The sequence below is a fragment of the Embiotoca jacksoni genome, unplaced genomic scaffold (assembly GCF_022577435.1).
Source record: "Embiotoca jacksoni isolate LCO1_2020_lvr unplaced genomic scaffold, fEmbJac1.0.p SCAF_26, whole genome shotgun sequence".
In the NCBI taxonomy this organism is placed as follows: Eukaryota; Metazoa; Chordata; class Actinopteri; family Embiotocidae; genus Embiotoca; species Embiotoca jacksoni.
This window is the reverse complement of record NW_027185377.1, coordinates 5,133,630-5,149,190: the sequence shown is the minus strand read 5'-3', so window position 1 is coordinate 5,149,190 and position 15,561 is coordinate 5,133,630. Positions and strand designations below refer to the sequence as shown.

The 15,561-nt window shown below is 37.5% G+C and overlaps 1 protein-coding gene and 2 non-coding genes across 3 annotated transcripts; all 3 read right to left on the bottom strand.

Moving 5' to 3' along the window:
- Nucleotides 1–2,167: 2,167 nt before the first annotated feature.
- LOC138204886 (U5 spliceosomal RNA) lies at nt 2,168–2,281 on the bottom strand. The gene has a single exon (XR_011178829.1). It is a non-coding gene; the product is annotated as a U5 spliceosomal RNA (small nuclear RNA).
- Nucleotides 2,282–3,277: 996 nt separating this feature from the next.
- On the bottom strand, nt 3,278–3,390 carry LOC138204885 (U5 spliceosomal RNA). Its single transcript, XR_011178828.1, has one exon. It is a non-coding gene; the product is annotated as a U5 spliceosomal RNA (small nuclear RNA).
- A 1,880-nt stretch (nt 3,391–5,270) lies between these two features.
- st6galnac1.1 (ST6 (alpha-N-acetyl-neuraminyl-2,3-beta-galactosyl-1,3)-N-acetylgalactosaminide alpha-2,6-sialyltransferase 1, tandem duplicate 1) lies at nt 5,271–14,019 on the bottom strand. Its single transcript, XM_069159833.1, has 7 exons — nt 13,962–14,019; nt 13,325–13,481; nt 9,477–9,615; nt 9,289–9,392; nt 8,055–8,138; nt 7,481–7,580; nt 5,271–6,443 (listed from the first exon to the last, which is right to left on the bottom strand). Exons 1-7 carry the CDS (start codon nt 13,978–13,980, stop codon nt 6,234–6,236), a joined length of 813 nt encoding a protein of 270 aa, XP_069015934.1. The 5' UTR covers nt 13,981–14,019; the 3' UTR covers nt 5,271–6,233.
- Between the last annotated feature and the right edge of the window lie 1,542 nt (nt 14,020–15,561).

Below are 15,561 nucleotides of genomic sequence, written 5' to 3'. Positions count from 1 at the left end.
AGAGGGTGGTCAGGATTATCCAACATGGATAACAGTTTGTTCAGCGTCCTCCTCTCCACCACCTTTTCCAGACTGTCCAGTTTGTAGCCGATGATGGAGCCGGCCTTCTTCACCAGTTTGTTAAGTCTGTTGGTGTCTCTGGCTCCAACGCTGCTCCCCCAGCAGACTACTAGAAGTACAGTTCACTGGCCACAACAGATGGTAGAACATCTCCAACATCTCGCTGCACACATTGAAGGATCGAAGTTTCCTCAAGAAAAAGAGTCGACTCATCCCCTTCTTGTAGACAGCGTTGATGTTGGTCTTCCAGTTCAGTCTGTTGTCATGGAGACACCAGGTACTTGTCCTCCACCATGTCCACCTCCTCTCAAGTTATAGTTGTATTAAAGTTTCCATCTCAAATTGATCTTTTCCTGATGTGTTTATATTGTTCACACCTTCAAATATAAAATAGACTGCAGACTGATGGTGCTTCTGCAAAGTAATTATCATCATTAATATGAATTTTAGGATAATCAGGACCAATAACAGAAGATACTGCAGAATTTAACACTGCAAATAACTTTAAGATTATAAATTTATTACAACTATTTCAGTGGTAAGTTATCTGATCAACAGAGAACTATTGATTTAAAATAGGCTGATGACTTATTTGTAGTGATGTTACGAGATGTGCCGACGCTTCGAAGCTGTGTGTCGAGTAACGGAGGGAGCGTTTCCTCGAAGCGCGTGTCGAGGCTTGCTTCATTAAGGGGAGGAGACAAAAATGATGACGTCCGAAGCCTCGCTGCCCGGCTGTACCACGTGACTGCTTCGGGAAGTGGTTCAGATTTTGCCAGGAGGTTTGACAGCAATATAAACCCCTCAGGCTCCATTCAAAATGTGGGTTGTTGGTGGAGAGTTGAGGTCAGTTGAGAGTTTGGATAGTTTGGATAGCGTTTATATAGTTTGGAGATTTAGGAGAGTGAGGAGAGCAGGATAGGTGATGTAGTAGGTGATGGAGCCAGCTGGGAAGAGGAGGATTTCCCCTGTGTGGGAACACTTTGATTTGATAACTCCTAATAAGCTAAATCTAACTCTATTTCAGACACATTAGGTTTGCTTATCAAGTACTGTATTTTTCACAGTTTCTTATTTTATTCAAAGGTGAGGTGTTTATTGTGCTCCAAGGAGTTGGGGTACAATAACAACACCTCATCCATGCTGAGGCGTTACCGTGCCTTGCATGAGAATAAGGAGGAAACTGGAGCTTCACCCAGCCAAGGTAAGTCATTACAATATTACAAATGCACCATCACAATTTTTCCCTGTTCACTTTTGTTTATTGTGCAAATAAAGACAGGTAACAGACACTGTGTTTATTCTCTTTTAACCAGCCACCAGAAAACAAGAGCTGGATGAAGCCCTCGTCTCCATGATAGTGAAGGACACACAGCCCTTCAGTATTGTGGATGATGTTGGATTCAGGGCATTTGTGTCCAAACTGGATCCTAATTATGTCCTCCCTGCAAGGCAGGTATGTATGGGTGCATGCATGAAACAAATGAGTACTTTATTGTGTCTCACAGTTCAGCACTATGTATTTTTTCCTTTAGGCTCTGAAGGCCACGGTGGAGGCCAAGTACGAGTCAGCTAAGGAGAAGGCTGAGGCTAAAGTGGAAGCCTTACTTCTGACATGTGGACATCCACAAAACCAAAAACTGTTGAGAAACTGTTATTTCTGAATAAAAATGAATAAAATGTCCCCTGTCCTGTACATCATTGTCCTAGTTCCACAAGCACTTCCACTGTCCTCTGCCTGCTATAAGCCCATGCCATTTTCCTAAAGTGACAGAAAAACATTATTACACAACCTGCCATATCATATGATACTACCATTTTGGGAAAATTTACACACACAGAATACTTTCCAAAAATATTTTATTATGCACATATGTGATAATTTATGTACAGAAATTATTTGGTCATACATTTTTGTAATTCATAGTCATTCCCAACAACTATAACAGACACAGAAATTCAATGCATCACATGATGTGGTTCAGATACAGCTGCCTGTGATTATACACTCGGCCAGTAGGTGGTTTCGTGAGCACACGGCTGAAGTGGTTCGAGGCTTCATCTCACCATCACTACTTATTTGATTTGATATTGAACATGATTAGAAAGCCCCGCGTGAGCAGAGCATCAAAAAATTGATTTGAACTCTTGTTGTTCCTCTCCACGGAAATCTTTAGTAAAAGGCGAAAGATTTATACGATCTGAAGAGAAACAAGAGCGTACTGATCACAACGTCACTGCGGACCGACCACATTGTCGACGCTACCACGCTAAGTGATGGTTAACAATAAATACATTTAAAATAAAACAGTTTACAACATGCGCAAACTTAATATATACACTGTAGAAAAAATAATAAAACACCCGCGAATCACATATGTAGACTTTCAACAGTTTGAATGGCAAGGTTTACTGTAGCGCAATGCATGCTGGGACTCGCTGGTGTTTTTCACGGTTACTCACGTGAATTCATATTTGTATTGTGGTTAAAACGCATGTTTCTGATGTTCACACTTTTCAAATATAAAACATAGTATTTGTGACTTCCAGGGCTTTCAAAATAATAATAATAATAATAAAAGATTAATATAGATTAAAACCAGCCACCCTCCTCTCCTTCCACACAGTCAGCTGAGTCGGGAGCTCCAGGATATTAAGAGATTATATTTAAGACTTTAAAGGGACTTAAGCACTTATTAATACGAATGGCCAATTTGAAGCCGTACGTTGTAAACTTCAGTGTTGTTTAATGATCATAGATTCATCTTTTCGAGTGACAATCCTCACTATTTCGGCGCAATGCATGATGGGATTTAGTGTTTTTTTTTTTTTCTTTTTCCAAAAGCCAAAAGTTTTGTGCAACTTTCTTGATCACTCTTGTGAATTGTATAGTTCGTATTGTTATATAAATCTGACGTTCAAATATATTTGACCTCTCTCCCTGCTGCTGTTGATGTTCACACTTATACAAAAAAAAAAAAAAAACCCAAAACGTAGACACGCGTCAAAAGTCACGTGGAGTTGCGTAAAGCCACGCCCCCCTTCGTAAAGCCACGCCCCCCCCTGACCAAGAGTTACATTTATGAATGAAAAATCTCACTGAAGTAAAATAATAACTATCGAAACGTGTTGTAACTAAATTATACAGAGAAAGTTTGACGGGTTGAAAGTCAGACTTTATTATTTTATATTAGTTTTATTTTAGACATCGTCAGAAAGCCCCGCGTGAGCAGAGCATCAAAAAATTGAGTTAAGCTCTTATTGTTCCTCTCCACGGAAATCTTTAGTAAAAGGCGAAAGATTTATACGATCTGAAGAGAAACAAGAGTGTACTGACTCTCACAGCTGACATCAGATCACTTTGAATGGCGACGATACGGTTGTACGTGACGGTTCCCCGCGTCGACCCAAATATCGAACTTTTTAACGTCAAGCTTTTTACACGACGTTCAGAAAGCGGCATTTACGCCGATTGAGAAGCAAACTTTGCCGGGTTTCATTGTGAAAAACCGCGTGTTTTATCTCGATTTTAATTTAATTGCGTTTGGCGCAATGCATCGTGGGATTCCGTTGTGATATCCGGGTTTTCCTCCACCCCCCCAAAAAATAAACGTTTACTCGTGTTACGGGTGTCTCTGGTATTCACCTGATTGTTCGTGATATTTGTTTTAAACATACTTTCTAATGAGGTTTAGTTTTATTTATAGTGTTATAGTGTTAGTTTGCTAAGCGAAAAGAAAAGATACGCCCACACACACACTGATTGGTGTTATTGTATATGACGGAAAAAAGATAATTAATCCATATTTATCAATGTTTCAGAAACGTTTTACCGAAAACAAGGCCTCGGAAAAGTATGAGAGCTGAAGAAAAAAAAACAACAACATCTGATACGAATATTTATATTCATCTTATTTCAGTTTATCTGTGACCTTGCAGCAACTGCACACTTTGTTGTGGATTTGTTTGTAACTCGTCACATGTCAAAATGGTTGGAAACACTACTTTCAAATTGAACAATGTGTATTTTATAAAATGATCATATATTTCCTTTTCATTTAAATACGTTTTAAAGTTTAAATCATTTGAAAAGTAACAGTAAAAAAAAAAAAAAAAAAAAAAAAAAGTACAATATTTCACTCTTTTAAAAAAAACAAAACCCACTTTAGTCCCTTTAATGTACGTCAAAAATGCACTTAAGTAAATGTACTCCGTTACTTTCCTCACCTGTCGAAGGTGTCACTGGCAGAATATACCGAAGGAGTACAGACTCTGGTCGTTGCTGCAATGAGGCAGCAGGTGGTGCTATTTGTTTCAGTAAGTTTCAGATGAACCTTTGCGGAAATCTGCTTTGTAAAATCCCTGCTGCTCATCTCAAAGCTCAGAGCTTCAGACACTTGAGACACTTGAGGTTTGACTGGTTGGCAGAAAATACACTGAAATATGTGAGCGCTGAGGTTTGCACATTAGTGACTCCTAAAATTGAAAAACAATGCAAACAACCTTCCCAAAGCAAAAATAAAAAAAAATAAAGTATTTAAATCTTTTTTGCAGCTGTACTTTTGCTGACAAAGACAGAAGAGTGGCATTTGAAGAAAAAAAAAATCATGATGTGGTGTTTTTTAGTTGTCTAAAAATGAGCTTAAAGTGCTCATCATGCAGCAGAATGGCCCATTACTGTTAAACTGTAATACAAATATGACTAGAATACAGGTCAGTAACGTAATCAACATTTTAATATATTCTTCTGGTTACATCCTTTTACAACCTGTTGTAAATAAACACAATATGTAGAAATATAGAAATAATATATAGAAATAAACATGTATAGTCACAATCTGCAAACTGTATCTGTCAAATAATCACATATATACAACTAATATTGCTTAAGTAAAAACATAAATGGAAGATACTGATTTGTTTCAGTAAGTTTTAGATGAACCTTTGCGGAAATCTGCTTTGTAAAATCCCTGCTGCTCATCTCAAAGCTCAGAGCTTCAGACACTTGAGATACTTCAGGTTTGACTGGTTGGCAGAAAATACACTGAAATATGTGAGCGCTGAGGTTTGCACATTAGTGACTCCTAAAATTGAAAAACAATGCAAACAACCTTCCCAAAGCAAAAATTAAAAAAAATAAAGTATTTAAATCTTTTTTGCAGCTGTACTTTTGCTGACAAAGACAGAAGAGTGGCATTTGAAGAAAAAAAAAATCATGATGTGGTGTTTTTTAGTTGTCTAAAAATGAGCTTAAAGTGCTCATCATGCAGCAGAATGGCCCATTACTGTTAAACTGTAATACAAATATGACTAGAATACAGGTCAGTAACGTAATCAACATTTTAATATATTCTTCTGGTTACATCCTTTTACAACCTGTTGTAAATAAACACAATATGTAGAAATATAGAAATAATATATAGAAATAAACATGTATAATCACAATCTGCAAACTGTATCTGTCAAATAATCACATATATACAACTAATATTGCTTAAGTAAAAACATAAATGGAAGATATTGAAGTCAGTACAGTAGGTGAGTAAACACGTTTACTTTAGTTTTATGACCGTAAAACATCAATTCTATGTAACAAAACCCTCCCTCAACCCTTCAAGTAAAAAATAAAAAGTCCATACATTAAATAAAATACAACTGTGTCCCCACACAAAGTCTTTCACATACTGCCGTGCACACAATTAATTACGTTATGTGTTAACCTTTTAAAAACACACCTATTTTTTAGGCCTCTGCTCGAAAATTGCACACCCATAATAAAAAAGAGTATATCTCTGCAACCACAATAAAAAAATATATAATTTTAATAATAAAGGGAACACTTTAACTGCTTGTGACACTTGTGAGATTAATTCAGATATATAAGCATCAGTATATATGTCCATATTTTAACAATAGTTTTATTTAACTGGAGACACTGAATAAATTTTACTTCAGAAGCTTTTGTTTGAGGTGTTGTTAAACTGCACTGTGAGGTTAAGGGGTGTTTCTATGTTAAACACAAGCTAATCCTTTGTGTTGTTCTTCACATCCTGCCAGAACAGTACTCGTAAACCAGCTGATACCTTGCGTCAAACGTGCAAATACTTGTCTGATAAGGATAGCTATCATTATTGACCCAGCATCTTGACACCAGTACTGACAGTCTCGGTGTGTCAGGGTTTCTTCTGATTTTCTGTCCCCGTTTCTGATTCAGTCCTCTGATATAACTTGATTATTTTGCTGTTGTGAAGTTTTTTCCACGTGTTCTTCTCCAGGTGGTAGTCGTGGTTGGCGTAGAAAATGACGCGGGTTTTATCGTGCTTCTCGACGTAGTAGTTGGAGTAGTTTTTGTAGTCTTCAGTCATGAATCCATACACATCCACCTGAGGATGACAGAAGGAGGACAAGAGAACATATTAGAGAAAAAAAAAAATCACACCACAAAAAATACATACAGTATAACCTCCACTGAAACCACACTTTTTGTTCTATTTTACAGATTCAACTAACAAGATGTAACAGGGAAGCTTTAAAGGTGAAGGGAGGCAGGTTTTATCGCTATTTCCCTCCGTTTCCAGTCTTTATGCTAAGCTAAGCTAACAACTTCCATATGTAACGGACAGCGAGTTGTATTGATCATCTAGTCTAATTGTCAGCAGGAAAGTAAAAGGAAATATGGCAAATTATTTCTTGGAGATTAGATAAAAATACATTTAAAGTTCAAGCTACTAGTTGGAGTGAGATCCGGTGTTATTATCTGGATCCAAAGAAGGAAGGTTTTTAATACTCATTTAAATTGAAAAACAAGAAATTCGCCATGACAGATTTTTTTTTAAATTTTTGACTGGAGTAAACGGATCAGACTTTTACCAACAGTAAAACAAAGATATACCGACAACTGCGACTGAGCTCAGGGACTTTGTAATAAATGATTAAACTGAGAGTCTGTGTGACAGCTCACCTGTCTGAGGTGAACAAAAGTACAAGGTATCTTTTATCAGTCGATCATGTCCTCCATGTCAGAAATATTTATTATAAATGATTAATAAAGTATGTTACTGTGTAGAACTCTTTCACTTTGGAGATATTTATATGGAGCCTGCCGCCGCATGAAGCTGCAGGTATTTAATAAACTCAGAAAAAAGACTCCTAAAAACAACCGGAAGCAACAAACTTAGCTCCTGTTAATATTTTGTAAAAACCAAGATTGAATCTGTTGCTGGTGAATCCAAATTAAACTTGTTACAGATTTATGTCTTCAGGAAAACTATATTTTTTTGTATAGATATAAAGCTGCAATTGCTGAGCAAAGTAAGTGATGGGTGTCGGTAACGCTGTTGTTTGTCGTCCAACGACCTGCATTGTCTGCTGGATGTGGTTACCAGTAGCTGGCAGGTGGAGAAATGAAACAAGAACTTACCGTGTCGCAGACGTGCAGAGCCAGGAAGACTGTGAATGCCCCATTGGTTGGTCTGACCATCGCCCAGAACGAAGCATTCAGATTCGATGACTTTAGAAAGCTGTGGGCAATGATAAAGTGTCGATTGAACTTTTACATTAAAAATAAAAATAAAATCACTTTTACTAAACATAACGAGGCAAACTGCAGCCTGCAGAGTGTCCATTCTTAAGTTGAAACAGCCTCATTCAGGGTAGTTAATATAATTACCTGAGAATCTCTATTCATTTTTTTTTTATCCTATTAGATTTCATGCTGCATTTATTACAGTTAATGATGCCATTTTATTCAATTGACTTCTTCTTGTCCGGAGTAAAATTTTCAGATGATTATGTTTCACAGGCATTTGATGCTCGTCATTAGTTATCACAATATCACAGTGACACAAATGATACACAACTGGTCGTGTCTGTTTTGCCACAAAGCCCCATTTCTTTGAACGCTTTAGATGGGTAAATGTGTGGCACTTTCTACCATTTAATGAAAGCTGCTATACAGATATACAATAAACCTATAAAGGTCTGGACAGGCTGACCTGTTTTTAACGTATCGGAGGAAGTCCTGGTGCAGAACGTAGAAGCGACTCTCGTTGTACTGCCCTGAATAGTAAGGCCTTGGCCTGGAGGGTTAAAACAAAAAAAGGCAATTGGGAAAATGAAAGAGAACGTGTATGTACGTGTCTTTGCATATGACAGTTGAATTTCTTCTACAACTTGAAACACCTGTTAGGCATGCACCTAAAGTTACATACTGTTCTCGATTGTTCATTATGGAATTTGAATACGTTGTTGTTCCTCTGAGATGTTTATCCGTGGCTGTCAGCCCACTTTGTCACAGTTCTGGCTGTAAACGTTTTGTTTTGTCCGATGAATGCCACACTCTGGGTTGGTATAAAGAATCAAAGTGTATTTATATACGTTACATTTCCTGACCTAAAAGTAATAAATATATCGTGCATTTACTTCCTTTTAATACTTCTTTCGGAAAAAAAAACACGTTAATTCTCAATACTCAATAATCATCGTTATAATACTACAAAGGCAATCAATCAATAAGTCATAAGCAATAAATTAATTTAAACAATCAGCACAAGAGCTCCTGCTTTACATGAAACAGAGATGACTTTTGAATTAAGGCAATCAGAAAATCCATATATGGTAAATCAGGAGAGAAAAGACAAATAAAGGAAATATATACGGTAACTTTCTAATGTACAGGCTCAACACGAGCCTGTACATTAGAAAGTTACCTTTTTAAATCTATCATTTAATGCAAACTAATAATACTCATTTATTTTAAGTTACAACCATTAATAGCCTATAATTTATGCTGTGGCACATTCTGGACTCCATACAAAAAGGTACCGTGTCATAAGAGGTGACAGGGGAAAATAATAGTGATGTTACTCTTACGGAGGCGAAGAATTGTCATAAAAATGTTTTTGAGATAATAACAAGATGAGATCTAACTTTTAATGCCAAATTTACAAAGAGGAAATTGTGGGATGTCGTTTTTCACACTGATTTTCTGCGGGTACCACACGGAGCATATCTTGAGAAACATGACTTGTAACCTCCATAAAATGTGCCAGATGATGCCTGCTTGTCTTTATCTAATAATCAAGCAAATCATAAATTCAAACCATATATTTAAATAGAACAGTCGGTTGTGTTACATAATAGACTATTTCCATAGGCCTGCTATGTTTCAGTAATGGATGAATTTATGTTTTTTTTGCATCCTCTACTATTAATATAGTTGATATTCACCGTATGTTTTTGTAATGGCCACCAGGGACATTTTCGCCTTTAAGAAGACCCTCGAGCCATTTGTAGTCCCTCATCCCCTCGGGAATCATCACGTACTTTATACCCTGTCGAAAGGAAGAGAAGGATGGAAGTCACTGCATGTAGGGAGTATGAACAACATTACACCGTTACGTTTTACGTTTTAGTACCTCATCATGAGGGGCCGATTTGTATCCGTACTTCCTGAGTATATGTATTGATGAAGTGATGGAGTGGGCCGTGTGAACGTACACCGATGTTCTGTTTCCTACGTCTTCTTCATAACCCTTGGTGATTGCACCGTTCATCCTGCAAAGCAAACAGATCAAAACGAGTGGCGTTTTATTTGTTTATTGATTTGTTTGGATTAAACGGCAACCCCAGCTTGAAATTGAAGTCAGTGCAGAAGAGCCTGAAAGTGTTATACCACTGAAGGCCAATAGGGGATGGCCCCCAAAACATCAACAGCTTCAACAGATTCCCATTCAAAAAGCATAACCTTTTTTCATTAAATAGAAATCAAATAAATGTTTTCCAAAATTCATTATGATGTCTATAGCAAAATTCACTCCTTCAATTTCAATTCACTTTATATTTTTATGTGAAAAATCCCCATGTAGCACGGTCCTGATACACTACAAGCACAAAAAAAGAAATAACAGCCATATTAATATATCAACATCAAAACTATTTGGAACTGAAAAGTGCAAACAAACAGGAAAAAGAGAAGTCCAAGGTTCAGTCTTAGTCCAAACGTAAACTTTGTCAAAAAAGATGTTGAAGGTTCCTTATGATCAGTTGTAATATAGAAAAGAGTGGTAATAAAAAGAAATACAGATGTTTGATGGACATTTATGATCTGGAGTTCTTGAAAAGTTGTTTGAGCGAAGCAGATTAAGTACGTCATTCTCCAGTAATTTTGAGTCGCATGCTTCTTGTTTCGATTAAGTTCTGGTATATTGACTGTCCGTGTGTTGTCATTTGTAAGAAATACATAAAATACATAAAATAAATAAAGGGTTACGTGTTCCTCCACCTGAATTTTTTTCCCTCCACTGTGAAACGGAGTTTGAAACAGTATGGAGACTTTTACTATGAAATATAAAGTTCAGAAAGTAGTTAAAGATTCATTTGAAAAAATAGTCACAATGGTTAAAATAACGGATTGCATTGACTCATAAACTTAGCAATCAAAATCCTGGTTGTCGCCCTGCTTAAATTATTTTTTTCAGATAATATTTTTAATGACCATTTAACTGTCACTTCAAGTTTTTTTTTAATGAGCTACAGGGTAGGATTTTTACAATCCGCAAGGTCAACCATTTAACAATAACACAATAAAGATGAGCGTGGCAGCACAAAGGAAGCTGGAATACTTCTTTATGAAAATTAGTCTTAAACAAGGATGTGCAGGCAAATACAAATAGGATTCTTGTAAGAATTATGCAACATCATGACTCAGCTGAGGTGGACGTTAATTTGTGACAATAAACTGGGCGAAGATACGACTTGTGTCAATACTTACCCACTGAAGAAAAGGGTACATGAACATCAATGCAAACACCACACATCCATATAATACTGGACACATCAGCGCCTTTGTCCACTCTAAAGGTCTCTGCTATTTTTATGTTAGTGTCCATCTGGCTCTCAGAAGCTGCTGTTTGAACCTGTACTAACTAAAACTTATGTACAGTGGAGAAGTGATTTAAAATTTTTAGACACAACAGAAAGACCTGTAACACCAGGAAGACATGTCTCAACAGTAGACCTTTATCACAGTTGCTCCAATAGTTTCAGTATTACCCAGAGGTCCACACCGATTGGAATGCAATGACTAGAAAATCATCCTCAATGGAGAATATATTCACACAGTAAACTATCAGCAGTCTAAGTCTCTTCAGCAGCAAAACCACCCACCTGACCGATTGTCCCTCATTTGTCCCTCTGAACAAGAACAATAAGTGCCAATTTAGTGTGGTTTAGGTGATTATATCAATTTAACAGCATAAAGATTTGAATAGACATTTATTGTCATGGTTACAAGACCAAAGGAGTCGTTAGTGTTGTGGGGGGAGTCTGTCTGTCTCTTTAGAAGAGGCCTGTGTGCCTGTCATTCAGGGTGCACATGACAGCGTGTTGTGGGTGGTCCGTTCCCAGCTGCCTTTCTTTACGACTGCAGCTCTGTATAACGTTACTGACAGAATTAATATGCTAAATTAGATATACAGTGTACAAACATAAACATCAATTTTCTTATCAAACTCACGGCAGGAGGGTGACTAAATGAGTGTTTCAAGTGGCGGAAGTGTTTCTTGAAGTCTGTAGTTAGTTTTTAAACCAACAGTCAATAGAGCTGGGAAATATATCTGGACTGAATAAAGAAACCATAAAGGTGAGTACTTTGAACAGCTTTTAAAGCCGGAGCCAAAGGGTGACGTCAAAGCACTTCCGTACAAGTACACATACTTTGCAGAGAATACATCTATGCAGGTTTTGTTGAACAACCATAGTGCGCTGTGTGCTGTATGTACATTGAAAATCATTTCTACAGTGAAGGCAGCTGGGTGGAAAGCATCTGTGGACAGACCAGTAGCGCTGAGTGACTGGTGCCGAATATTCGTGCTCACCTTCCCTCACAACAGAAAGTTGTTTGAACATACTGAATTGACTCCTTGACCCACTCTTCACAAAGTCAACTCTGCCACCGATAATCTTGGAATCCACAAACCTTGAGATGAATGACTGTGTGATTTGAATGTGTGACAGTCATAATCTCAGAGAAACAATATGTCATTGTGAATGGGGGTTTGGACCAGTTTATCAGGTAAGTGGTGCGTAAGGGAGAGCTGACTGTCTCTCTGTCATCCGAATTAAGGCTGTGAATGCACAAGTTTTGTGAAAACAAATGACTGCCGACTTGTCCAAGACTAGGTGCTCCAGCAAATTCAGCCAAAGAGCCGACCAAAGAGAAGGCGTCCACAATCACAAAGAGATCGCAAAAATTCTACCTGCGTAGAAGGTATGCTAGGAAAAATCTTTTGCTGTCCAAAAAGAACATATGAGCAAAACTGCAGTTTGCCAGTGAACATACAGACAAAGACCTTTTGGAATAATGTGCTCGCAAAAGACAAATCATAGATAGAGGTGTTTGGCCACAGTAACAGTAGACATGTTTGGTGCAGAACAAAGACTTTCAGGAGAAGAACCTCATAACAACTGTGAAGCACGGTGTTGGAAGTATTATGGTTTGGGGTTATGTTGCTGCCTCAGGGACTGGACAGCTCGCAGTCATTGATTCATCTATAAATTTTGCATTAAAGAGAGCTTGAAGATGAGGGCATCGGGCGAAAAGCTGAACTGGAAGTGAGCTTTACAATAATGAAGATAATGATTCTACTAGCACACCAGCAAATCCACGCAGGGGCCAGAGATAAGAAGGAGGGTTATTGGATGACGTAGTCAAAGCCCATATTTGAATGCCATTCAAATGTTTTAGAGATATTTGAAACAGGAAAAACATGAAGTAAAACCCTCAAGCATCTTGCAAATGAATGAATTTTGCATGAAAGAGTCAGAGACTATTGGACAATTAGAAAAAAAAACCCATCAGAAGTAGTTTCTGCTAGAGAGATCAATATTTGTCTCAAATGCCAAGGGTGTACTTACCTTTTCCACAGAAAAAACAAATTTTCCTTGATGTTGTGTTCAAACATACCACCTTTATCTACAATGTCAGTAATGATCAAAATATGTAAAAAATGCCAACAATTTCCATGGTATGTACTTTTTTTTTGTTTTGTTTAATTTTTAAAAATAGTTTACTGGTGATGGTATTTCATGCACCTGTGATAGGTACCCTGCCCTTGTTGAACCTTGATTTCGCAGATACAAAGCAAATATGAAGCAACACATTGTAGTAGACATAATGAAACTTCCCATTATTGCTTTGGAAGCTTAGTTCACCAGGTGGAGCGTAACAAACACAACCAAGAGCTTTGTTCTCCCTTTTTCTTACCGGAAAACGTAATCATGAGCATCAATCTCTGCCCCCATTTTGGAGCCATTCAGGATTCCTGCGGTGCCCACGACAGCACAGTGCACGCAGCCATCTTTGCCTGGAAGGATCAATGGCTCCTTAGGTTTAGGAATCAGCTTCACTGAAGCCATCACATCTACCAACAAAAAGAAAAACATGAAGTTGTCAACTGTATCAGTGTGATGCCAGAAAATGTCTTTTAATTTAACAATGTATGAGTAATATCACCTGGCTGAGATCATTAAATAGATGCATTGTGGTTTAATTTAACTAAACATCCATGTATGGTTTATGATTCAGTTCTCAAAGAGGAGCCACGAAACATCCATCCATCCTCTATACTCACTTTACCGTGAACAGGCTCACGAGGGGGCTGAATTATATTAATACTATATATATTATTATTTCAAGAAGAAACGTTTTGTTAAATTGTTGCCAAAATTATAGAAATGTTTTCCCACTGGCCTCAACTTCTGGTTATGTTTGAAAATTGAGGGAAGCTGAGCTTTGAAATACCCAGAAAAACAGGAACAACGAAAATAAGATCCCATAATTTCTACCATGACTTGAACTCATTACTTCCACACAGTGAGCATACACAAACACAAAAACCTACCGTTGTACTTGTACTCCATGAAACCGAAAGGATTGTTAAAGTGTGAAAGCCGGTTCCACTCGCTCATGTTGACATTATCTTTGTGCAGATACAAGCGCATGTTGGGAAGAAAAGCCTTCTTGAAGCTCTCATCCTTTGAGTTTCGCAGAGACTCGGTGCATGTCTGAGAAAAAGACAAAGTATTAAACTATGAAATAAGGCTAACAGGAAAATGTTCATTTTGATAAACAACTGATTTAGTGAATGTATCATTCAACTCAGGAAACTGCAATATTGAGATGATAGAGAAGGCAAGATGTTCGACAAACAATTACAGAGATGTCAGCCATGATTATTCTTGTGTATGAAACCATAAAAAAACAATGCAAATGTGAAAATGCAAACAGGGCACACCAAAGACACACAACTTCATTCAGACCCACATCTGTGACATTAATGCATTCATTTCTACCCTTTCTTGTCTTAGCATGCTTACTGTTGGTCTTGGTGGGGCATCCTGGTTATAAACCTCCTCAAAATCCCACAGAGGAAGCTTCTTGAACGACTTTTTGAAGAGGATGGGAATAGGAGTCTCAGGTACGGCTTTGTACGTAGAGTTTTTTGTTGGATCAGTCTTTAGCTTTGTCACAGGGTTCGTTTTTGTTGAATCAGTAATTTTTGCTTTGTGTGCTGTGGTGAAGACGGCAGGTGGAGGAGTCGAGTTTGCTTTTTTTCCCCAGAATGTAATGTCTGTGTGGTTGTTTTTTCCTGAGACTGGTGTCCAGCTGAATAGAAAAGTTGACAAAAGAACAATAGATTCAACATAAAAAAAAAAGAGGAAAAAATAGATAAGTGCTGTACTTGTCTTGAAAGGAAAAATTACAGAATTAACAGAAAATATTGCAGACTAAAAAGTTTACCTTTTTTATCCACAAGGTTTCTTTTAAGTGAAAATACAAAAACAAAACTTACCTGAGGCTCTCCGATAAATTTTCCCACGACACAATATAAAGCAGAATGCTGCCTAATAACACAAACAACAAAATAAAAATCCTGGAGTTTTGGATTGCCATCTCTGATAAGTGGAGGCTCTGCCGCTCAATAGTATTATCTTTCCCGACTTCAATTTGTGCATGGGTGAAAAACCACCCTCAGTTTTTAATGTCACTGGTGTAAATGGGTAGGACTTCTGCTCAGGGAAATACAATGAACCAGTTATCAGTCACAGGCAGACACTCACTCCTTCCTCCTCCCCCCCCCCCCCCCCCCCCCCCCCCCCCCACGGCTTGGTGCGTAATGTGGTTTATTACACAACAAACAGAATGTTTTGCAGAAGTAACTTTGCAGGATTTAACCATTACAGGTTTATTGAAAATAAATTTGATTTTAAAAAAAAATGTCCTAAATTAACTGTTAGAAAAATTACTCAGGCTGGATTCAAAATCAAACATATCGGACATTTATTCCGTACCAATACGGTTTATCGTACCAATTTTTTTTAGTAGTTTGTAAAGCCATATGTTGTAAATGCTTAGTTTAAATGCTTAGTTTATTATAGATACCATCCCTCCTGTTGAGACATGGTTTATCCCATGGCTCAAAAGGCTGCATATCTATATAA

Coding starts and splice junctions, on each gene's coding strand:
- st6galnac1.1 (XM_069159833.1), bottom strand. Junction 9,393..9,476: donor AATCGGCCCCTCATGATGAG/GTACTAAAACGT, acceptor TCCTTTCGACAG/GGTATAAAGTACGTGATGAT. Junction 6,444..7,480: donor CTCTGCACGTCTGCGACACG/GTAAGTTCTTGT, acceptor TGTCATCCTCAG/GTGGATGTGTATGGATTCAT.